Here is a 26,285-nt window from a genome sequence, read left to right as displayed (position 1 = left end):
GAATTTTTGTACAGTAAACAGCAGTAATAGTGGGTGTAACTTATAAGGATAAAGTGATGACTGACTGTATTTAATTATACGCCCTGCTTCATATCTATAAGGTGAGTTGTTAATGAGGGTGATTGCCTGAGAATGAAACTGTTCCTGTGCCTGGCAGTTTTGGTGAGCAAACTTCTGTAGCGCCTGCCAGAAGGAAGGAGTTGAAGGAGGTTGTGTCCAGGGTGTGAGGCGTCACTAGTGATTTCTCCTGCCCGTTTCCTGGTTCTTGTATAGTACAAGAAATGCAAAGAGTTCGGGGGAGCACCAATGATTTTTTTTTCCTCTGTTTTTACTGTTTGTTGCTGTTCCAAACCTCTCAATGATTCATTCAGGACTGATTCATTGACTGCAGTGTAGAACTGTACACAGATCCTGTGGCAGATCATTACTTCCTCAGCTGGTGTAAAAAGTACATCCTCTGCTAGGCATGAATGGAGAATGGAGTTTATATTGGACTCTAATTCAGGTCTTGGGAAATAGTCGTTTTCAGAAAGTTGAAGGTCTCCACAGGTGGCACGGCTGTTGGGCTGGTGTTGAGGGTGTTCTTCTTTAGGTTGTTAAACTGTGAAATTTGCATATGATTGATTATTAATAAAATGACTCGATTTTTACAGGATGTTTATTAGCACTGCAGGAGCATTTTTTAAAAATCAGAATGTCCATAAATGTGTCGTACAAAAAAATAAAATTAAAATGAAACACACAGTCTGGGTAAATTCGTTATCAGAGACTTGTTTTTTGAACAATTATAAGAAAAACGAACCTCATCTGCATGAAGACCCAATCAAAGTCTGGGTTTGAAGGTTGCTTCTCAGATATGACACTTGAATCGTGAATAAAAGTCGCTGCAATTATCTATACGATGTTTTTTCCAATGAAACAGTTAATGATTTTGCTTTTAATATATTACTTAGGGAGGATCGGGGTATAAAGCAGATCATCAATAAAACGATTACTGTGGAAATCTGCCCCAGTCGGTGTTGTTATTTCAGAAGGGGTTAAATTTTTTTTGTGGAAATTAAAATGTAAATGATTTTTCAGGTCATGTGGGTTGTACCAGTTGAACCAGTACATTAGAAGTCACTTCACTTCCACCCATTGTCTTCTTACATTTTTCCATCCCATGGAATTCATCCAGTGGATTTCGTTCGGTTAAGAAAAAAAAAAAACAAGGCGTATAACTTTAAAGCTGCCTGCCGAATTTTGTCTAGGTGAGAACATTGCGAGACATTTACAGCATTTGGCACAGACCCTTATCAGTCGAGGTTTAACGACCTTGCTCAAGGGGCCCAACAGTTGCAGATTTGGTGGTGCTGGGATTTGAACTTGTGATCTTCCAATCCAAAGTCCAACGCCTTACCCATTGAACTACCACCTACCCAGACATCTGAAGGTGTGCCGTGCTATCTGACGCCACAACGTTACCAGCAAATCCAAGTTGTGAGGTGGAGCCTTGGTGGATTGGACTTGTTTGTCTGGTACATCCTGCAGACGCTCATATTGAGACACAGAGGGTCGAATTCTTGAACGCTTCCTGAACCATTTTCCCACTGTTGTGAAGGGGTGTGCTTGATCTTCGGTCCACCTGAACACCAGGACCTGAGGTTTCACTTCATTACCAGCACCAGACTTGTATCGGTTTCATTTGCAGGCTTCCTCCCTTTTAAGAAATGATTTGTAGGTGGTTTGGATGCACTAAATCACCCCTTAAATGTGTGTGAATGCATGCAATGATCCTATTTAGGATGGACTCCATATTTGAACCAAATGAATGAGATATTCAGGAAAGTGTTTAGAAACACAAAGATATTTGTGAACTTTTTAACTGTATAATAATCATGCACCAGGATATCGGTGGTGTTGTGAGGTCTGTTTTGTGCCAATTGCAACCGAAATATTACATTTTATTGCCATGAGTCTGAAGGTCTATAGTGAACTCCACGTGAAGTCTCCATGGGAAAAAACGTGGTCTTTGGTCCCCGCCCCCGGAAATGCGTAACAAGGTCAACACACGCTCTCAGGCAAGATGGCGGCCTCCTTGTGTCATTGTTACCAGGTGAGATTTTATAGTTTTTTATTTCACCATTACATCTTATTTTCTCACGTGTCATCGGATGTGTTCTATCAGTGAAAATGTGTAAAAAGACGGAGAAATATTCACATCATTAGTCAGGATATAGCAGTAAAAATAAGCAGGATCAGGTTTAGCCTTTAGCCTGTCATGCCGGTGAACCGATTTTTTTGGACTCCTTTTTTTCGGTATGATTTTTGTTTTATTTTGAGGGTTTTGCATTGGTTTAATCCGTCTGGAGATTTTAATGGACTTCACACGAGTTGATCACAAGCCATACATCATTAGTGATCATTATTAAAACGCAATTAGGGGTGTAACGGTACACAAAATTCACGGTTCGGCGCGTACCGCGGTTTTTGAGTTACAGTTCGGTTCCATTTCGGTACGGTTTGGGAAAAGAAATGCAGAAAAAAATGTTTGTTATTATTAACGTCGTTTATTATTATTATTATTATTATTATTAATATTATAACCATTAACACACTAACAACACAAATTAAATTGACTAAATTAAATTAAATTGAAAATTGTAATTAGCTGAAATTTGTTAAACCCCATTTGAGTAATACAGAAGCGCGTGTGCACGTTTTACGTTTAATATTTAATTTCCTAAACTGTTTTTTGAGAATACGTTAACAAATGTCTTCATTTAAGACGCAAACGAGATCGTTCTTTATTCATAAAATTTTTTTATTCATAAATTAATTCATTCATTCACACAGGTGGACTTGTCAGGAGTTTCTTCTTTTCCGAAAATTTCTTGAACCTGTGAATAAGACGCAAGCGAATCCATTATCGCTAGAGTGCATAAGAAAGTTCACGATGGCAGGAATCGGCAGAATGTTTTTTGTACATTCGTACGTAAAACAAGGATTGTATTTGGTGCACATAATCGAAAGTCTCGTATCGAAATGGTTCGGTACCAACAAGTGTATTGTTACACCCCTACTAGCAGTCCTGATTTATTTAGTGATCTTGCACGTAGTTTGATTTTTGTGCAGACGTTTTGTTTGTATGGAGTCAGCATTTGCCTGCCGTTCTGATGTAATAACGTGCATTTATGGTGTAAATAGATTTAAAACTAGGGATAAACTTGCATAATTGAAATGGTATAAGAATACATATATTCTGTTATATGTAATGAATCAATCCACCTCTTAATAGCATCGTTATAGCTATAAAAAACATTAATATCGTAAAGTAACGCACGATTGTCAAAAAGCAAGAAACCCAATTTAACATGTCTCCTTTCACTGTAGCCGCAGCTGCACCATCCGCATACATCATCTCCAGCAGAAGCATCGACATTCACCTCATAAAATGACCCCCGGTGTTTTTACCTGCATTTTTCGGTGCATTACGGTTTTCCTGGGAATTTCAAATGAAGGCTGATTGTGTGTTTTATGCAAATTCTACAGGAAAGAAAAAACGCAAAAGTCTGTATGAAAAATACATCCTTTCTAGAAGAAGCATCAATTTTAACCTTGTGCTTATTGCCCCTGGGTTTTCCATGCTTTTTCCCCTGTTTTTGTGCAAATTCTACAGGGGACGAAATCCACAAAAGTGTAAATGGTTCATTAAAAAGCCAAACAACTGTGTTCCTCACGATGTCCAGCTTTTTTTTTTAAAGAAAGTCCATCACTAAGCGTATTTGCGACCAAATTGATTTCTTCTCCTCCGTCAGCCAGCGTGAAATAAACAAAAACCAGCTATTAAACCCACATGAATATATCCGAGGACGTGGAAATGCCGATGTTATTGGACGCCTGCTAGATGGCCTCAGTGCTGCCACCTTGAGATCTGTTCGTTAATGCAGCAGCCTTTAAGCGACGTGGCCTCAACTGCAGCGCACCCAAGAGAAACGCTACGGAATGCAGAGAATAGACTATAATTTTTAAAACATTTGTAGTTTTTAAAAATATATTGTATATCAAAAATGGAACATAAACATCTGACTTACGGATGCAACGTGTTGTTTAGCGAAGCTTTACTGTATTACTGTAGTGAATTTATACAGTATCTGTACTGTAGAGTAAAATGACCCCAAAACGTGCATCGTCATCAACAGCTTCTGGTAACGAATCTAAGCAGAAGAGGAAGACAATGACTCTTCAAGAAGAGACTTCTGGACGTGCCTCACAGCGGCGAGAGTGTTGCTTACAGTACATTATAGGGGCCCATCAAGTTATTGCGGGGTTTCCAAATATCGCTTGGGGATTGCTGTAAGTGTATTTATCAGTATTGAGCAAGTCTGGGGTGACCGTGGTAAAGAAAAACTCCCTTAGATGGTGTGAGGATAAAACCTTGGGAGGAACCAGACTCAAAAGGGAAGAACCATTCTTGTGATAATCATAAAAAAACAGTACAGTGAGAAATCATGTGCACCAGAGAGTGTCAATATGAGTAAAATCCTTTTTACAGTCTTCTACAGTCATTTGAAGTTGTGATATAAATAATACGGGGAGACTCGAAGGGAAATGGACCACTGGTGACGTATTTTTTTGTTTCTCCCTCTTTCTGTTTTCAGCACTATGCCAGGAGGGGTTTGGTATTGCTCACCACACGCATGTGTTTGTCCACATACGACAGCTCTCGTGTGCACAGGATATGTGGGTCCCTCACGAGCCTCTCGCAGGTTTGACCCCCCCTCCCCATAAAAAACAATTTTTACTTCTGCATTGCGTCTAACCCTGAGAACTGTCTGTACATTTACGGTGTAATCTTTGTGCTTTTAAAGGCGCGGAGTTACTCGGCAGACAGAGGAGGCCGCAAGGGCTTTTTGGGAGAATTTCTGGAAAACTTGAAGCAGGAGCTGAACAAAAACAAAGAGATGAACGAGAACATCAAGAAGTTCCGGGAGGAGGCCAAGAAACTGGAGGAATCGGACGCACTTCAACAAGCAAGACAGAAATATGTAGGTTTTTATACTAGAACGTCACTGTTTGTTTTGTATTTTTTGAACATTATTTTCGAGGTTGATCGATAGTGGATTATAAAGATAGCTATGTTCGACTGTACTTGCCGATAATCGATTAATCGTCCGATAGTTTTTAGAATGGATACTGAATAAAAAATAAACCAAACGTAACAATCTGGGTAAAAAATTACTGAAATGTATTGCAAAAATATAAAACAGTACTGCATCATTAAAATATGCTAAATAAAAATGAATTTAATTATATGAATAATATCGGAAAAATTGAGACATGCGTTCAAACTGAAACAATTATTAGTTACTTCAAAATTGTATAAGGAAAAAAAGTTCAGTGATTCGCCTCTAGAGGCCGCCCTCGTACATTCATTTTATTCCAATTTCTATAAGGAACGATACCCGCAGGAAAACGGCAGGACGAACTCGTTTGTAAGGACCAATCACAGATCAGGCCGTGTAGCCAGGTTTTTTTTTCACCCAGCCCGCAACAGCGCAGCATCTGTTTACTGCACAATTAACATCATATTCTTAATGCACCATGCCAGCCAAACCTGCATAATGCCTGCTGAGACTTTGTTTTAATGGACAAAAAGGTGTGTTTATATTTGCAACATTACACCGATCAGGCATTACGTTATGACCACTCACAGGTGTAGTGAATAACAATGATGATCTCTTCATCATGGCACCTGTTAGTGGGAGGAACATTTTGTCCTCAAAGTTGACGTGTAAGAAGAAGGAAAAATGGGCGAGCGTAAGGATTTGAGTGAGTTTGACAAATTGTGACGTCTAGACGACTGGTTTCAAAACTGCAGCTCTTGTGGGCTGTTCCTGGTGGTCCGTTCCATCAGACGAGCTCCTGTAGCTCAAACTGCTGAAGTAGTTAATGCTGGTTCTGATAGAAAGGTGTCAGAATACACAACGCATTATTAGTAACGTGTTTGTAATGTCATGCCTGAGCTGTGTATATACATATATCTTTTTGTTCAATCATCTCTCTCTGTAGAAAAACATCGAGTCTGAAACAGTGAGGACTTCCGAAGTGCTGAAGAAGAAGTTGGGGACGCTGTCAGAGACGGTAAAAGAGGTGAGTGTGCTTGCAAACAACGATTTAAGACGGATACACGTGCATGTAAATAGGGGGTGCAATTAATAATAATGTAGTAAAGGCTGTGCAAAAGGTAGGGAACTGTATCTTTGTTGTTACCTATAGCACTTTACTGTAAAAGGTCATTCCTGTTCTATTCAATAGCTGAGATGTTTTTTTTTAAGGCTGATTTTATGGACAGGCACACGTGAAATTTGCATATTATAGTAGCGTGTATATCTATATGCGTGTGTGTGTTTGTGTATGTATGTGTATATATGTATGTGTATGTGTGTGTGTGTGTGTATATATATATATATATATATATATATATATATATATATATATATATATATATATATATATATATATATATATATATACTGTATATACCCCCCCCCGGCCATTTTATTAGGTACACCTGTCCAACTGCTCGTTAACGCAAATTTCTAATCAGCCAATCACATGGCAGCAACTCAATGCATGCAGACATGGTCAAGACGATCTGCTGCAGTTTAAACCGAATGGGGAAGAAAGGTGATTTAAGTGACCTTGAATGTGGCATGGTTGTTGGTGCCAGACGGGCTGGTCTAAGTATTCCAGAAACTGCTGATCTACTGGGATTTTCACGCACAACCATCTCTAGGGTTTACAGAGAATGGTCCGAAAATGAGAAAATATCCAGTGAGCGGCAGTTCTGTGGGCCTTGTTGATGTCAGAGGAGAATGGCCAGACTGGTTCGAGCTGATAGAAAGGCAACAGTAACTCAAATAACCACTCGTTACTACCGAGGTATGCAGAAGAGCATCTCTGAACGCACAACACGTCGAACCGTGAGGCGGATGGGCTACAGCAGCAGAAGACCACACCGGGTACCACTCCTGACAGCTAAGAACAGGAAACTGAAGCTACAGTTCACACAGGCTCACCAAAATTGGACAATAGAAGATTGGAAAAACGTTGCCTGGTCTAATGAGTCTCGATTTCTGCTGCGACATTCGGATGGTAGGGTCAGAATTTGGTGTCAACAACATGAAAGCATGGATCCATCCCTCCTTGTATCAACAGTTCAGGCTGGTGGTGGTGGTGTAATGGTGTGGGGGATATTTTCTTCGCACACTTCGGGCCCATTAGTACCAATTGAACATTGTGTCAACGCCACAGCCTACCTGAGCTGACCATGTCCATCCCTTTATGACCACAGTGTACCCATCTTCTGATAGCTACTTCCAGCAGGATAACGTGCCATGTCATAAAGCGCGACTCATCTCAGACTGGTTTCTTGAACATGACGAGTTCACTGTACTCAAATAGTCCCCAGAGTCACCAGATCTCAGTCCAATAGAGCACCTTTGGGATGTGGTGGAACGGGAGATTCGCATCATGGATGTGCAGCCGACAAATCTGCAGCAACTGCGTGACGCTATCATGTAAATATGGACCAAAATCTTGAGGAATGTTTCCAGTACCTTGTTGAATCTATGCCATGAAGGATTAAGGCAGTTCTGAAGGCAAAAGGGGGTCCAACCTGAAACTAATAAGGTGTACCTGATAAAGTGGCCGGTGAGTGTGTGTGTATGTGTGTGTGTGTGTATATGTATATATATATATATATATATATATATATATATATATATATATATATATATATATATATATATATTAGTACTAAAGAGTAGGTTTTGAGAAGGTTAGTGTATAATACGCAAGTGCATTATCTATCTTTTATATATTCTGATGGTTAGTTGTATTATAATTGTACAGTGTTCTGTGTGTTAAACTGTAGGGTTTAGAGGAAGTCGGCCGCTCGGACATTGGGAAAAAAATCATGGAGGGAATGGAGGAAGCAGCAAAAACGGCCAAGCAGTCAGCAGAGAGTGTTTCTAAGAGCGGAGAGAAGCTGGGAAAGACCGGAGCATTTCGGGCAATCTCACAGGTCAGAAACAAGAGATATAAACTTTGCTTCATCCTTATTTTTGCTGTAAGGATCGTGCGTGCATGGATTCCACTTTGGATTTGTTGTGATGCTCCTCAGGGTATGGAGAGTGTAAAGAAGGAGATCGGAGATATCGGACATAGCGGCCCGTACAGAGCGCCCACTACGTTACGGAAGAGAAGCGATTTCTCGTCTAAAGCAGCAGAGACTGAAGCTAAAGTCTTTGATGCTAATGAGTAAGAATGAATCAATGACCTTTGGGTGTAGGGTTGCACAATTACGGGAATTTTCCATACTGGAATCTTTTCTTGGGAATGAACTGAATTGAAATAATCTGGGAATTTTCAAAATTGCAGGTTGGCCGATTTAGTTGAAAAAAATGAATCTTGTAGGATTTCATGCACTTTCAGCAGATTTTATAACCTGCACATTTATCACATGCACACAGCACACTTGCTGCAGGGCTACTGAAGCCACACCCCCTACATGCACTATGCATTTCTCCATCACATAACACACTATTTCTTGAATCCTGAATTCAAAATGAGGTTTAAAAAAAAAAAAATCGTCCATCTTGGAGTCTTCATGTAAATTACATAAATATACATCACGTTTTAGGTTTTAAACTTCCTTACTAATTATACTTTACCAGAAGGTTTATATTTGTTTGTGTATGATGAAGTTTGAAAAAATTTATAATTAATTCCCATCAATTTCTATAAATCTCTTTAAATTCCCATAGTTTCCAACTTGAACTATTTCCAAAAAAATACCCAGATAAAGTTCCCATGGAATGTTCCTAAAAAAAAGTTCATGGAAATTTACTGGACAATTTACTGGTATTTTTGCTGAAATGTCTTTTGGGGACATTTGCCTGCCTTTCTTTTTTTTTTTTAAGCTTTTATTTATCAAACTAAAAGAGCCTGAAGATTTGCACTTAGATATTTCATTTTATTTAGGAATAAGAATAAGATTTAGCATAGCATTTAATGTCGTGCATTAACGATCACATCAATGTAGGTCCTCATAATAATAGTTTGTAATGAGTGTGTGTTTTTCAGGGAGGCGACAGGCGTCGTGCTTCACAAAGACTCGAAATGGTACCAGCAGTGGAAGGACTTTAAAGACAACAATGTCGTTTTCAATAGTAAGTTGTTAAAGGAAGTGGTGGTTTAGTGAGAAAGACGTTGGACCTCTGATCAGGAGGTCATGAGTTCAAATCCCAGCACCACCAAGATACCATTACTGGGTGCCTGAGCAGGGCTCTTTCCCATCAACTGTTAAGGTGTATACACTAAATTGTTTACCTACAAATGGTGTAAAAGTAATGAAGAAAATGGCGACTATTTAGCAGCTTGCTCGATGTTGTTCAGCAGATGGCGCTGTAACCTCAGTTGAGTGTAATAAAATCATATCTATTTTATATATATATATATATATATATATATATATATATATATATATATATATATATATATATATATATATATATATATATAAAAATCAAAGTTGGCGTTTGAGTTTAGTATCATATTTTTGCCTCCAATGTCACAAACGACATGCGGAAGTCATTAAATGAACTTCTTTTCCCAGGGTACATGTGCTTATGTGCTTTCTTTGTCTTCTGCTATGATAGGAGGCAATTAGAGCTTAAAAGAAACATGGGTTTGTGGATTTTCTTCCTATTACTCTAGTATTGAGTTTAAATCGTTCACAGGGAAATTATTTTTTTCAAGGACTGGGCTGCCGTTTAGCATTTACACGATCTAAACAAAAGTACTGGGACATAGTTAGCTTGAACTAGCAGACCCAAACCTGTGCCAGCAAAGGCCAGCTCCATGAACATCTGCTTTACATTGGTTGGAGTGGAAGATCTCCCGCTCCTTAGATCTGACCTTAAATCTATTGAACACCTTCAGGACGAATTGGAACACTGAACAATCAAAACTTTCTAGATGTACACTCTAAAATTTAGAGGAACATCTTCCCAGAAGAATAGAGGTTAATATATGAGCACATACGAATCTTATAGTCAATTGTCCACTTACTTTTGTCCATCTAGTGTAGTGTGAATACAAACACACACACACACACACACACACACTATATATATATTGTGTGTGTGTTTGTTTTCAGAACTGTTTCTGGAATTACTGAGCTACATGCATTTGTCATACTAACTTGTTGATTCTTTAGTCATTGTATCGTTTTTGTGCAGGATTCTTCGAGATGAAGATGAAGTACGACGAGAGTGACAACGCCTTCATCAGAGCATCTCGTGCCGTCACGGATAAGATGACCGATCTTTTAGGTGAAGTGAATCAGCACCCGTATGTTACAGATATCTCTTAGTAAGAGATCTGATCTGGAAATATATATATATTTTTATTCATACGGTCAGAATCCTGGTCATATCTTCTTTAATACTGTCAAATAAATCAATAAGTTTGGGTCTATGGGTATGTGAAGCTGGTTGAACACTTCATGATTTATCTCAGTAAATATATATATATATAAGTATGGGTGCATGTGAAATGAGCCCCAAGTAGATTTCTGATTATTTTAAGTAAAATACTTGTGTTTTATATTAAATGTTTTAATATAAACCCGTATGTTTAAGTGTTTGTGAATTAGGTTTGGCCTCTGTCGGGGTAAGGGAACTATGTTCTTTGTGAACTCTTAGTGAGGCGTGGCCTCTGTGCCCATCAGTACCAGTGAAGGTGTAGCTCCTGTGCCCATCTTTACCAGTGAAGGTGTAGCTCCTGTGCCCATCAGTACCAGTGAAGGTGTAGCTCCTGTGCTCATCAGTACCAGTGAAGGTGTAGCTCCTGTGCTCATCAGTACCAGTGAAGGTGTAGCTCCTGTGCTCATCAGTACCAGTGAAGTAGGTGTAGCCTCTCTGCCCATAAGTACAGCTGAAGGAGGTGTGGCCTCTGTACTGCTCACTCTCAATACAGGAGGTGTGGCTTCTGTGCCTATCAGTCAACCGAATGTGTTTATCTGATCTGAACAGAAGGTGGATTGATCTTTATGTTGATCAGTCTGAATGAAAGAGGTGTGGCTTTCTTTTGCAGCTGTCAGTCACAGTAGAGGAGGTGTGGCCTCTGTGCATGTCAGTTCCATTAAAGAGGGCATGATGTCTTTTGTACGTCGCTCTGGATAAGGGCGTCTGCTAAATGCCGCAAATGTAAATGTCTCTATTTCAACAAAGACAGAAAGTCCGAAGTGTGAGAGGCTTCTATAGTAGGCAATCCTAAAAAAGTAGGTGTGGCCTTTGTGGGCAGAATAAAACAGGAGTAGCTTCTGTCCAACAAAGTTTGTTTTAGAAAAGACAGTATATTATATATAGCATACATAATATTGTTTATAGATGCCTGGACGGTGATGCCCGACATCTAGAAATGTCTAGTTATTGTTGATCTTGTTTCTTAACAGGCGGCATGTTCTCCAAAACCGAGATGTCTGAAGTTCTCACGGAGATCCTGAAAGCCGACCCGACCTTCGATAAAGACTCGTTCCTGAAACAATGTGAGAAGGACATCATTCCCAACGTCCTGGAGGTGCGTCAGCAAAACATCAACTGCGTCAAAGTGACGTGTGCGCCGACCACTTTAAAGACGTTCTTTCTGTGTTTTTTTTTTTCAGGCTATGATACAAGGAGAGCTTGAAGTCCTTAAGGATTGGTGCTATGAAGCTGTACGTGGAACACGATTCAATATTCTTATAATATTATATGGAATTCCGAGATTCTGTAAATTATTTATTGCTTTGCTTTTTGGGGTTTTTTTGGATTATTTTTAGACCTACAGCCAGCTGGCCCATCCAATCCAGCAAGCTCAAGCGATGGCACTGAAGTTCGACTCGAAGATCCTTGACATCGACAACGTAGACGTGAGCATAAAACTAATATTTCCCTATGCAGGAATTTTTTTTATTTTATAATGCTATTTCACGCATTCCAAGTTATTTACACTGTTAAAAAGTTGGATTATAATGCCAAGCATGGCCAAAGTATTTCTGTGCCAAATACACTTCATATAAAGTGTCGGAAAGATGTTTTCGAGTGTGGATCTTCATGATGTCATAAAGGGTGGAATTTCTTATATGGACATTTCTTCCAAAAGAGCATTCTCACAGCAATCAGAGCAAGAGCACACCCACCACCATGCTTCATTAGTTTACAGAAGTCCTTAGCAGAGCTGCACAGAACTCACATTCTTCAAAGAAGTGTGTTTTTGGATGTGAGGGAAAGAAAACCTTGTTCAGTACTTCCCACATAGACACGTCCTGCTGCAGTCGTCGTTGCTGCTGTCGTTTTCGATGTTCTTGACTCGGGATCCGATTCTGAATCATAAAGTTTTTTGTTCCCGTTTTCTTTTATACCGATGCAAAACTTTTTAGCTCCGCCAACAGCCACGCCTCCAGGAGCTCGGCTGTTTTCGAATACAGATTCCTTTTATGAATCTGATCAAACCAAAGACCCTTCTTAGATTATATAGGATGCAATGCTACTTTTTAGGTACTGGAGATTAACATTAGAGGCTAAATGTGAGTGTGTTATATCCCCTTTAAAGACCGTTGTGCATTCTGACCAGATTCCATTTGATTTGTGGGGGGGAAAAAAATGAGTGACTTTAAAGTTGTGTACAAAATCAAACCGACTTTAAATATAATAAAAAATCTGGCTAATCTGCAAGTACTATGATGGTCATTTATTTCTGGTATCTGCTTTCGAGCTCCAAGCGATACAGATTGCACGATCATTAGCGTTCTTTTTATTTATTTATTTATTTATTTATATATATATATATATATATATATATATATATATATATATATATATATATATATATATATATATATATTCCAAAGATGTGAATCAGTTTGTAACAGCAAATGGAGCGTGTATGCAAAAGACAAATAATTTCTTCTTAGGAAATGCAATTTAAAATCTAATTCAGGTGTGTGTGTGTGTGTGTGTGTGTGTGTGTGTGTGTGTAGCTGGCCATGGGGAAAATGATGGAGCAAGGCCCTGTCCTCATCATCACCTTCCAGGCTCAGCTGGTGATGGTGATCCGTAACACCAAGGGCGAAGTGGTGGAGGGCGACCCGGTGAGTTCCAGATCCAGGGTGCTTAATTTGACAGTAGTAGTAGGAACCCTTTTGTTCAGCCAGATGTCAGTTTTTCTCAGTCGCTTTGGAGCGTTTCTCAGATACGAGATGAGATTTCTCAAAACCAAATGCTATGGTACATTAATTTCATTGATTGTGTACAATACAAAATCATTTGTTTAGGTCATGTTGATCAAAATATATTATACTGCTTCTCACCTGAATCGTCTCAACCCCCAAAACATCTGGGCATCAGTTCATTGCATAAGTCATTGAATGCAAAAGGGTTAAACGGGTTCTCATAATGTGCGAAGCTTAAATTTTTATTCGACGTTGTTTCATAAATGCGTCTTGAATCGATGAATGGTGCAGACGAATATTAAATGTCACTAATTGTACTGCGTCAGATCAACCAACGATCAGTGAGTTCTCTAAAACAGGTCAAAGGTGAATCCAGTAAACCTATCAATTGGCGACAAATACAGAAATAAAATTTTGGGTGAAAAAAACCAACCAGGAAAAGAACGAACACCAGAACAGTACAGTATATTAATATCCCACATACACAATGTGTACATCCATGTTGTTTAAATCATGAGACACTGAAACCTCTGATTTTATTTGTAAACAAATACTTACTCTTGATAGATCAATTTTGGATTTTAAGAAAAGTACAGGCTTTTGTAGGAAATTTGATACAAATAGTTTTGAGAAATGCACTTACTGAGTTGCAAATAGCGAACGATTAGAGAAACTCTCCAAGCAACTGAGAATTTTTTTTTTTTTTTTTTGTTCCTGTCATTTCAAATCAGCTTGCATTTGCATGGTGATTTGGAGTGACGCTGCTTTTGGTCTGAGTTGAATTAAGAAGCACATGAACACTGACTGGGTCATTAATAAGACATGACTGATTTCTGACAGCATGTTGATGGAGTGTTGGATGTAGATGGAGCTGTTTATTACAGCAGGCCACTGACTGAGACTCAATACAGGACATTTTATGACATTTAAAAGCGGAGGGTGACATTTTATTATTTAGACAGTCCTTTTTCTACATGAAAATGCAGTCTGTTTGCTAAGCTGTCTCACCCAAATTATAATTTTTTTTCATTTATTTCCCCAAAACACATCTAGTTCTTCAAAGCTTCTGATGTGGTTTAGGACAAATCATCAACAAAAATGTCAGCATTAAGCTCTAAGCACTGGGATGGTTTGGAGGTGGCCATCTTGAATGCACAAAACCATTTTTCCCCCCTTTGGGATCTTTTTTTCTACAGAAAGTTAAGGTTCTTGTTCAAGGGCCTCAGGAACGGCAGCTTAGCGAAACCAGGGCTTGAACTTCTCAACCTTCCAATCACTAACCCAGAGCCTTAAACTATGAGCCTCCTTCCATGTCTTCCCCAATCCTTAAATGTAGTTTTGTGAATTTAGACATCTCTTTTATATTTTTTGTATCATATTATATTTTGTTTCCATAGAGATCATATTTTATGATAAATTATATGGGCAAAGGTATTTGGACACCTGACTTTTCCTGCCATATGTGGTTCTTCCACAAATTGTTAACAATATTGAAGTCTCCGAAGGCGCTATCATGAAATCTTCCGGACCCAAACCTGTTCCAGCATGTGCACAAAGCCAGTTCCATGAAGAAATGCTTGGCATACGTTGGAGTGGAAGATCTCCTGCTTTAGAGCTCCAAACCTATTAAACACGATGAATGACTGCAGCCCAGACCTCCTCCCCTCACTTCCATCAATACCTGATCTTACTAACACACTTGTGGGTGAATGGGCACAAATCTCCACAAGAACACTCCGAAATCTACTTAAGCATCTTCCCAGAAGTGTGGAGGTTCTTATAATGGAGACCAAATGTGGAATTGGATGAATCTTATGTCCAGGTGTCCACACACTTTTGTCCATATTGTGTATTTGTGGAGCAGTTTTTCAGTCAGAAAGTCTTCCAAAGATTGACTCCCTGTCTACAATCATTAGCAAATGCCTAATTAATCTGCGTGACTTGTGGTCCTCAGGAGAAAGTCCTCAGGATGATGTACGTGTGGGCTTTGTGTCGAGACCAGGAGGAGTTCAACCCCTACGCTGCCTGGAGGCTGCTGGACATCTCAGCATCGAGCACGGAGCAGGTCCTCTAAGGAACTTTAAGAGACTCTCACACACATACACACACACACACACACACACACACACACACACACACATACATACACACACTTGTGCACAGCTCAGGATGAAAGGAAGCGGCCTGCACACACGATCGACTGTGCGACACTTCCCCTAAAGCATGACGGTACCACACAGGCCGTGTCGTACCACTGGACCTTCGAGTGACGCCACACGATCGGACGCACGCGTGGCTCTCTTTCAGCCGATTGCGTTGCATTTCTTCTGCAGATTTGTATTAACGTCCTCCTTACGCTGTAGGGTCTGTGGCAGAGCTGTGCCATTTAGATTAAATAATGACTTTAAAGGGATAAATTAGCCGGATATGCTAACTCGGCTGTCAGTCAGTGGAAGAGCTCAAAAGCCAGCATTATTAGCTACATTAGCATGTTTCGCCCAGACTATATCTTTAACAGCCAAGATTTCATTCATAGAATCATTCCCGAAAGTTTCATTTCGAATAAACTATGTGTTCGTACCCATTTGAAGTTTTTAATCACAAAGATTTGCCTTCTTTATCCAAGACTGTTCTTTTACACAGGAAGTTGGATATCTTGGCGGATTACATCATTTTTTTCCCGGTCTTTTCTCTTTTGACAGAACATGTATGATACAGTTTTAACGTGACATCAGCAAAACGGAGGGGAAAAAAGACTCCAACAGACAAACCAACATATAGAAAACATATATGAAGTTATAGAAAACTTAGAAAAAAAGTGTTGAATGTATAAATGAATTTTATTGTAAATGTTAAACACAAATTCATTTCATGGAAACATTTTGTCAGAATGAAATTTTTTGCCTCTGTACCGGTCAGTCTTATTTTTTGGAGGTGTGGCCTCTGTACTTGTTTTATTATTGGAGGTGTGGAGGTGTGGCCTCTGTACTTGATTTATTGTTGGAGGTGTGGCCTCTGTACTTGTCTTATTGTTGGAGGCGTGGCCATTGTACATGTTAGTCTGATTGTTAGAGGTGTGGCCTCTGTACTTGATTTATTTTAGAGGTGTAGCCTCTGTACATGTTAGTGATTGTTAGAGGTGTGGCCTCTGTACTTGTTTTATTGTTGGAGGTGTGGCCTCTGTAAATGTCAGTCTGATTGTTGGAGGCGTGGCCTATGTACTTGTCTTATTGTTGATGGTGTGGCCCCTGTACTTATTGTTGGAGGTGTGGCCTCTGTACTTGTCTTATTGTTGGAGGCGTGGCCTCTGTACATGTCAGTCTGATTGTTGAGGCGTGGCCCCTGTACATTTTAGTCTGATTGTTGGAGGTGTGGCCTCTATAATTGTCAGTCTCACTGAAGGTGTGATTTTCAGCAGGTAAATTTGATTTATTTGCTGAATCACGCTGAACCTGTTTTGGACATGTACAGTGTGTATTATATCATTTTCAAAAAAAGGGGTTATACACTAAAGCATGAGAACGGGGGTTGGCCAACACAGATATGGTTAGATTTATATTCGCCGCTGAAAAAAAAAAAAAATGAACAAGCGGAGCATTCATCCATCGCTGAGCTCGGCTATTTCAGGCCTGTCTGCCGTGATAGATCCCCCTGCTGAGGCCCGCAGCTCCTCGACACCCACATCCTTCGATATGATTCCCGTGAGTGCCAGCGAATACAACACACCACCTCCGCAGCCTGCTTATGCCTAAAACCATATGCGAATGTGTTTGACTGTATTCACAGCAATACATTTAGCTTAAAAAAAAGAAATTCATCCGACTCTGTACAGTTCAATCTGGGCATCATCATGAACAATGCTCTCTTCAGCAGAATAGGTTCATCCACGCCACTTCTCCGAGCATGCTGTGGAATAAATAGCGCATTTTGGATGGTTCCACAAATGACCACCGGAGCGAAAAAGGCATGCAGGAGCACCGAAGTGGCAGATTAGAGACGCTTTGTACAGGTGTTACAAAGATAGGGGCTGTGTGTCTGCATGCAGGAGCCTCATGATCATCACGGCCCTTCAGCGCTCACAAAAAGCCATGGAAGGCTCCAGAAAACGAGCTCACGGCAAAGAAGCACATCGCCGATCACCCCAGACATGGACACACCATCTCTTATTACTAAAAGCCATAAGGCGGATTCTTTACGAGAATCTATAATTCTGTCCTGGAAGGAAGCGATGGCTAATTTGGTTTGTATTGATCACTGAGTCTTGCGCTGGCTCGACAATGTCTCGATTGTGGCTTTCAGGAGAACGATTTGTCACCAGGTTTAACAGGGAAGCAGTCGGGCTCCTCTCGTTTTTCGAACCGCCGTAAATCACAGACTTAATCTCGGCTCTCTGGTGGAAAACCAAAAAGGTTCCTGCTTTAAATCCATCAGAAATGACAAACAATATGGTAAGATATCAGCCTGACTCAGTGTCCCTTGACACAAATATCATAGTAGTCATGATGTTTGGGTATAACATTGTTTCTTTAGTTTTGCACTGGAGAAATGGTAATTTTATCAATCATTTTTAAAGTAAAACTATAGACTTTATGGACAAATCTATTGGTGTGGTTGGTCCCCAAACAGTCCTCAAAATTTTGGAAGCACACAACTGTTTTAAATGTCTTTAAATGTGGCATAACATTTTCCCTTCACTTGAACTAACAGACCCAAACCTGTTTCATCATAACAATGCCCTTATGCACAAAGCCAGCTCCATGAAGATCTGCTTTACATGGGTTGGAGTGGAAGATCCCCTATAGAGCTCTGAACTCAACCCTATTGAACATGAATCTGAACGCTGACTGCACCCCTGGCCTCCTCACCTCACCTACATCAGTACTCAGCTAAATAAGCACAAGCGCACACTAAAATCTAGTGGAGCGTTTTCCTGGAAGGGTGGAGGTTACTTAACAGCAAATGGAGACTAAGTTTGAAATGGGATGTTCAAAAAAATGTACTGTCCCATCACTTGATTTGGAATTAAAGCCAGCACTTCTAATAATAATAATACAGAATCCATCTGCATAATAAAGTTTAGTTTAGGGTTTAATTTAGTTTATAGATGACATCATCTATGCACTAAATTAAACATAAATGTTAAAGGATATATGTAAATATATATGTGCTTCGATAGAAGGAGACTGATTCGTCTACCAGTCACACAGGCGATTCTTCGTGTTATGAAACAAGGATTGTGCCATTTTGGTAAAAGGGGGGTGCTCCATGTGTTATTTCTCATAGAACTACCAGTTTTCTCCCAATAAGTTAATATACAGCCTGCTATTAAAATACTATAAATAGAAATTTGAAATGAAAAAAACGTCTTCTTTCCAAAGATATCTAAATTGTGTATGTAGCACATTTTTACCAGGAGCTGAAAAATGAGATTCCTACAAACATTTATCATGATATCTTTATTCAATTTAAAATATTAACTCATGAGACATGTGGCTTTTAACCCAGTACTTTTCTGAATTGTTAAATTACCGATTTCATGTATTTTATATATGAAGAAAAAACATTTTATTTAGGAAAAAAATGACGGTATTTCATCATGTATAACTTTTTATAACTTGTTAAATTTTTGAGCAATATATATATACAGTATATATAGATATAGATAGGTAGATCGCTCAAATCCTTACGCTCGCCCATTTTTTCTGCTTCTGACATCAACTTTGAGGACAAAATGTTCACTTGCTCCAAATAAATAAATTCACCCACTAACAGGTGCCATGATGAAGAGATCAGTGTTCTTCACTTCACCTGTCATGTTATAACGCCATAATTTTATGCCTGATCTGTGTTCATCAGTGTTTGTATGATACAGTATATACAGAATAAATATGCAGAATGGTGGAATATATCTTCATGGAACTGTCTTTGTGTACAGGGGCATTTAAATTGGGATTCAAGTATTTATTTAATGATGAATAAAATGAGGAAATATGTTTTCAAATTGACAAAACAAGCAAACAAAAACCTTTGAGAAAATATTTCCATTTGATATTTTCTACAAAAAAAAAAATCTGTGTATTTAAAAATGACAAGTATATTGTGGACTTTAAAAAAATATTTTATTATAATGTTGCCTACTTGACTCTTGGGTCTCCAAATATTAATATGAATCACTGAACAATGACTTCCATTCATAAATGTCTGGAACGATGGGAGTAAAGTCGAATATTGCTGCTGATAAATTTAATTAAATTCAATTAATTTTTATTTGTATAGCGCTTTTAACAATGAACATTGTCTCAAAGCAGCTTTACACAGATAATGTTGTGATAAAAATTAATAAGTTCTTTATAAGTGTAAGTTTGTTCCTGATGAGTGAGCCGACTGTGGCAAGGAAAAACTCCCTGAGATGGCATAAGTAAGAAATCTTGACAGGACCCAGACTCAAGAGGGAACCCATCCTCATCTGGGTTGCACCGAATGTCCATTTATTGCAGATATACAATGTTGCGGGTTACAGTGATGATGATCAGAAGCAAACTGTAGTCCTGAGTCAGTGTAGCAGTCTGTAACTACAGTCCAATTCATCCTCAAAGCTCCCGTTATTACTCTGGAATTTCATGGAACCACCCAAGGCGTTGATGAGAAATCGTTCCCAGCTGCACAGAGTGGCCTCCAAACGAAGAGATCACTATCCAGAGTCAGGCCTGGACGAAGTGGGAAGATCCACAGAGGGATAAACATATGCTGATGTCTTCATTGTACCAGTGAAATCATCCACTATAATCAAACACCTTAGTAAAAGGAAATTCCAACGTTATATTTTACTTCCTGTCGTCTGACAGTCCAGTGTCAAGCATAAAGGTGAGTAGGAGATGAATTGGCTTTAACACTCATAAAATCATCCTAGCAAGAAATTGCAGCTTTATACTGGGCGACATATTGATGTAGTGTGTTAGGGTGTAAATTGTAAATGCTCTACGCGGCCTGTCTCAGGAGTGCTGTGAAACGAGCTGAGCTCAGCTGCACTGCACAAAATCCTATGTCATCTCTCATACGGCGTGGTAACGCGTGTCCCTCACCTCCCACACTCGCCCTCGCCTGTTGCTCATCTCTACGCCTACAGCAATTCCACTGATGTTGGTTTCGTAACTCAGGGTTTTTCGTTCTATGTAAGTTTTGTCTGCAAATAATATGTTATTAAAATATTACTTATGTAGCACTGTGTTATATACAGCAGATTCAAGTATTAATGTTAAAAATTTATACAATTCTATACAAAAATTACACACAGTTTTGGATATAATTGTTTAGAGCATCTTTTCCCGTTATACCATTTCTTACTTTCGTCGTCTGATGGTGTGATGAATCTGAGGCTCTGCAGCCAAGAAAAGGATGCCAACGTTTTTCAACCCACGACGAATCACAAAGTGTGGATGGTGTGCATCTGTTCTGCTTTTTCCACAAAGTCTAAAGAACACAAGTACGAAATAAGGACAAAAGATACTGGTTAGAACATCAGGGATCAGGAAGAAAATGGCGAAACGATTCGGCAACTTGTGCACGATGATTGTCGAATAACAACTCGAATAATCTCACTCCCGCACCCACCCTACTCGCCAGATTCGGCTCCTGAAGCATTCGCCCTCAAACTGAAGATGAAGATCCGGCTCAAAGGTCACCATGTTGACAAGATTGTGAAGATCCAGCACGAATCGAAGAAGGTGCTTAACGCGCTTCGAAAAGAAGACTTCCAGAAGTGGCAGGAATGCTGAGAGCGCTGTATTGTTGTGCAAGAGGAATATTTTACAGGTGATAGTGTGTAGATGTAGATGGAACCCTCTACATCTGTGTGCTCCCATAATTGTCTCTGCATTGTGTGCATGTGGGGAATGAATGAGGAGGACACCAAGATTGTTGTTGAGTCGAGAAGAGCATCTTTACCTTTATCAGGGTCTTTTTCTGACTCTCGCAGCAGAACCTGCACTGCAACAGCCTTTTCCCAAAGGAAACAGAACCGAGATTATAACAACTTTCAATATAGAAAACAGATTAGAACAGGAAGTAATGTGGGTGTGGCTACATAGTTACATTAATAGTAAGCTCATGGTTCACAAACTCACTGAAATACAGAAAATATTGCCCCATGGGGTCAGACCCCGAGAACTGTTATGCAACAAAACAATAAACTTTCTAATCTAAGGTAAGAACGCTATTTGTTCAGCTGTCATTTCACCCACCATTTTTTTTCCTCTTGGGGATATGGCCGGGTCATGCAAAGGTGACTTATAAATTCCTGGAAATTCAAGTTACTATACCTGCATACTTATATTATAAATTTGGAACCTAGGGTTGCGTTAGGAATGGCATCCAGCGTAAAGACGTGCCAAATCGAACATGCGAATGATCCGCTGTGGCGACCCTAATGGGAAAAGCCGAAAGAAAGATTTTTTGGCAACACAATCAAGGAAGCATCTGTAGTCAGAACTTCCCACACTGTCTTTGTGTGTCTCTATTGCCAGGTATGATGACTCATTGCAGTTTACAAAAGAATTGTTATTGGTAATATATTTGGTTTTATGCTGATCATGTTGTGTAACCTTTTCTTACTTATGTTATTTGTTCCAAAAGTTTTTATTGTCTGGCAAATAAATGTAAAAATCTTGATTAACCAGGATAGTACATACAGAAGGCTCATGAATGGATGGAGCATACAGCACTGATAAATCAAATGTACACAAAATATTCACTTTATTTGAGAGGACAGCAGCAGTAGCTTACACCATTCACAACTCGTTCCCCGCCAAAAAAACCCTTCTGCGTTCCCTCTTTTCTTTCTCACACATGCGCAAACCTCCCTTAATCTAGAAACCCAAAGTGCTGAGGTAAATAATGCAGAAAACAGATAACATGATAACTTCTCCTTTTTCTTTCAGCTGCTCCCATTAAGGGTCACCACAGCAGATCATCCATCTCCATACTACTCTGTCCTTTACATCTGCCTCTTTCACACCAACTACCTGCATGTCTTCCCTCACCACATCCATGAACCTCCTTCTTGGTCTTCCTCTTTTCCTTCTTCCTGGTGGCTCCATCCTCAGCAGTTTCCTACCGATGTACCCCATGTCCCTCCTCTGCACATGTAAAACCATCTGAATCGGGCCTCTCTCACTTTGTCCCCAAAACGTCCTACATGCGCTGTCCCTCTAATAAATTGGTTTCTAATCCTGTCCATCGTCGTCGTTCCCAATGAAAATTTCAACATCTTCAGCTCTGCTACCTCCAGCTCTTCCTCCTGTCTTTTATTCAATGCCACTGTCTCTAAACCATACATCATCTCAGGTCTCACCACAGTCCTATAAACTTTCCCATTCATTCTTGCAGATACCCTACTATCACAAATCACTCCTGCTATCACTCTTCTCCACCCACTCCACCCTGCCTGCACTCTTTTCTTCACTTCTCTAACACACTCTCCATTATTTTACACTGTTGACCCAAGGTACTTCAACATCTCCACCTTCTCCACCTCTACTCCCTGCAACCGCACCACTCCACTTCCCTCCCTCTCATTCACACACATGTACTCTGTCTTACTCCCACTGACTTTCATTACCCTTCTCTCCAGCGTGTACCTCCACCTCTCCAGGCTCTTCTCAACCTGCTCCCTACTCTCACCACAAATCACAATATCATCCACAAACATCATAGTCCATGAAGGCTTCTGGCTGACCTTATCATATCAGCTAATCTCTCCCTTTACCAGTCATAGTACCAACTTTAAAAGTACCAACCCAAACCTCTACTCTCCTACACTTCTCCTTTTCCTGCTGTCTCCGTAGACGTCTTCCTCCTCTCCTTCTCATCCTTGGGCCAACAGAATTCCACCAATTTCCACCGGTACCCTGCGCTGGATGCCCTTCATAACACAACCCTCCCCATTTATCTGGACTTGAGACCAGCATCAAGAGTGCACTGGCTTGTTTAACCCTAATGGCTGTATTTAAAATAGATAAGATGCTAATAATCTCCTTTTTTTTTAAACAAAAGAAGAATTAACAAAGATGTGAGTCACCATAACAGAAGTGTACAGACTTTTCAAATGTACCATCCCTTTTTCTATCTACAGTTTTGAGTGCACAGTACTTAACTGAGTGCTCTCAATAACACCATAGCCCCTCACCGAGTACGTTCAATAACATGAGAGCAGATGTCCCATTTTTGGTAAGACAATTGGCGAGTTGAGCCTCCGTATAAGCTTCTTTATGCTACTTATTTCCAGTCGTTTCTCAGTGGCCTGCTTTCTCGAACTAAGAGCATCAAACAAAGAGTGGTTGTCTGTCACACAAACCAATTAGGGAGCATTTAGCTCAGCGTTTCCAGTTGTAAGCTCAGAAAAGTGGGTAGATAGAAAGATAGCATTATCTATGCCATCTGACAGGGCTAGAGTTTCCCCTGCCTGGGCTTCTCACCACACGTCTAATTCTCTTGGATTGTGAATAGAGAGGAGAAAACTTCTCTTCTTTACCCGAAAACCAATTTGTATTCCCCCTTGTGTACCCACATTAGGGAGATTTCCAAGGGAAGCGCAAGTGAAAACTATAAAGTTCAGAGAATCATTGTTTCCCAAATGCTAAAACCTGAGAATCACTTTTTTCAAATGTAAGCTTTCCAATGACCGTATTTGTCTCGTGAATACTGGACTGTTGAATCTTTTATATTTGATACCAACCTACTTACATCAAAAATAATGTCTGGTCTGGTTTGTTGATGTACATGAACTACACCATTACTTGTTACAAAGTCCATTGACACATTGCAGAAATGTTCATGTTCCTTACGCCCAACATGGAATGCAGATTTCAGTATGGGAATTACATCAGTTAGGAAGTTTAGTGATCCTGCCCAAAGAAAATGATCAACATGTCATGCAATACTCCAGTAACCTTACACTGTTTAACCAACCAATAAAATACTGCAGGATCTACTTGGGACATTTTACCACCGGTACTCATTATTTCTTTAACTTCGTTATACTAATACAGTCATGCATCCGCAAGGCCGTAAACACACTTGTTTAATTTCCATAGAGTATTTTCTTTTTCTGCTTCAACAGGGGGCCGGACATAGATTTCTCTGGACAACTGCATACCCTGTAAGGAAGCAGATTTGATGTCCATTGAATGGACCCGCCACTTGCTCTGACAGATTACTGCTAATAATAGTCTAAGAAACTCAGAAGTTGTGGAATCGTTCTGCAGCTCATGAATATTAATCTCTTAATATTAAGAGTATTATTATAATATTACGCTCTGGAAATGTCAGGTGTCCCAATACTTTTGTCCATATCCAGTAGTATATATATTAGTTTTTTGATTATTTTTAGAAGAGAAATAATCCTCTTGATGTTACGGATAAATATTATTCATGTCCAATATGGCCGCCATGAAGCCTATTCACTGAATGTGTCATTTTTCCCCATGATGCTTCTGGTTCAGGTGTTCAGGTGGCACCAGTGAAGAATCGTAGGTTTTATTAACCAAATTGGATTTTGGGAGAAATTGACTTTTTTTTCATATTCTAGAGAAAAAATAAGGACCTAAACATGCCTTTGCATGACTTTGTAGCATACTTGTGTTATGCACCAAGTATTTCAGAGGTTCTTTCAGGGGCATTAACACAGGATACAACATTTAATTGCCCTGTATGTCTTTGTAAAAGTCCAGTGCATGCTCTGTTTCATTCTCAAGCTGACATGTCACTCAAGGAAGCAGTGAAAGAGCGAGAGCGTGCACTGTAAGTGCCACCTTATATAGCAGGACGGTGTGTACACTCTTGAAAAGTGCATCTCATTAGCATGTGGAGAGTGACAGTTTGTCCATGGGCTGTCTGGTGTAACAAATAGGCGTATTAAAGTGCGATGCAGCTGCTCAGAGCTTTGGCTTACTCGCCTATGAAACGGGCAGCGTGGAGCAACAAGGCTGCTACGTTGTGATGGATGAGCCCTGTACCTCCGCAAAGCATTAAAAAAAAAGAAAGAAAAAAGAACAAGAGGGAGAGATGGAGAGATTTAGGAAGACGACCAAGCTTTTGATCAAATATGAAAAGGCAGGAAATTAAATCGTGGACCAAAAATATAGAAATCATCCTTCATGTTTTTTTTTTTCTTATCTCCTTACAGATGACTGATTAAAAGAACAGAAGCCATCTGAATTTTTAATGGAGTAGTCCACTCCTGATGTGCGCCTTTAAGTAGGATTCAAAAACCAAACATGGTACAGTCTACGTTACTGCCAGAAGAGGATGTGTTATAGCACATGAGAAAATCTAACAAGAATGTAAAATATTACCAAATAAATGCTTTGTGTGCAGTATAGGCACACTCTCTGTAGACTAAAGTTTGTGGACGCCTGACCATAAGTGCTTTTTGAACATCTCATTCAACATTTAGTCCCCATTTACTGCTATAATAAGCTCCACTCTTCTGGAAGATGTGCCACTCGATTTTGGAATGTGCTTGTGGAGATTTGTGGACATTTATTCAGTCAGTCAGGTCAGGTACAGATGCAGGTGAGGTGAGGATGCCGTTCCAATTTATCCCAAAAGAGTTCGATAGGGTTCAGGTCAAAACTCTATAGCAGGAGATCTTCAAGTCCAATGTTCATGGAGCTAGCTTTGTGCACAGGTGCATTGCAATTCTGAAACTGGTTTGAGTCTTCTAGTTCATGTAAAGGGAAAGTTTTAATCCTCCATCATTGTGATAACATTTTGGAGAAGAACCATATATGGACATTGACACCATCAAACCCATACATGGTTCTTTGGACTGTCAAGAACAGAGCTGCAGAACAGCAGACCTCATTCAGTGGTCGCTGTTCAGCATCCATTCAAGTAATGCACCATTTTATTTATTTTTTTCCCAGTGCAGTATTTAAAGGGAAAGTTTGAAGAAAAACAAATGCACACAAATCTCTACATGTGTATTCCATTTTTTTGCTTCTTAATTATCTATAGCAGTGGTCCC

At 39.6% G+C, this 26,285-nt stretch overlaps 1 protein-coding gene across 1 annotated transcript; it reads left to right on the top strand.

The window, feature by feature from the left end:
- Positions 1 to 1,941: 1,941 nt before the first annotated feature.
- On the top strand, positions 1,942 to 15,841 carry timm44 (translocase of inner mitochondrial membrane 44 homolog (yeast)). The gene is made up of 13 exons (XM_046857687.1): positions 1,942 to 2,095; positions 4,641 to 4,748; positions 4,851 to 5,027; positions 6,052 to 6,132; positions 7,919 to 8,068; positions 8,168 to 8,304; positions 9,130 to 9,215; positions 10,287 to 10,379; positions 11,504 to 11,628; positions 11,714 to 11,764; positions 11,870 to 11,959; positions 13,070 to 13,180; positions 15,216 to 15,841. The coding sequence occupies exons 1-13, from the start codon at positions 2,066 to 2,068 to the stop codon at positions 15,333 to 15,335; spliced, it is 1,359 nt and encodes a 452-aa protein (XP_046713643.1). The 5' UTR covers positions 1,942 to 2,065; the 3' UTR covers positions 15,336 to 15,841.
- The last annotated feature ends 10,444 nt before the right edge of the window (positions 15,842 to 26,285 follow it).

Source organism: Silurus meridionalis, chromosome 9, assembly GCF_014805685.1.
Source record: "Silurus meridionalis isolate SWU-2019-XX chromosome 9, ASM1480568v1, whole genome shotgun sequence".
NCBI classification, from domain to species: domain Eukaryota; kingdom Metazoa; phylum Chordata; class Actinopteri; order Siluriformes; family Siluridae; genus Silurus; species Silurus meridionalis.
This window is presented reverse-complemented; position numbering and strand designations above follow the sequence as displayed.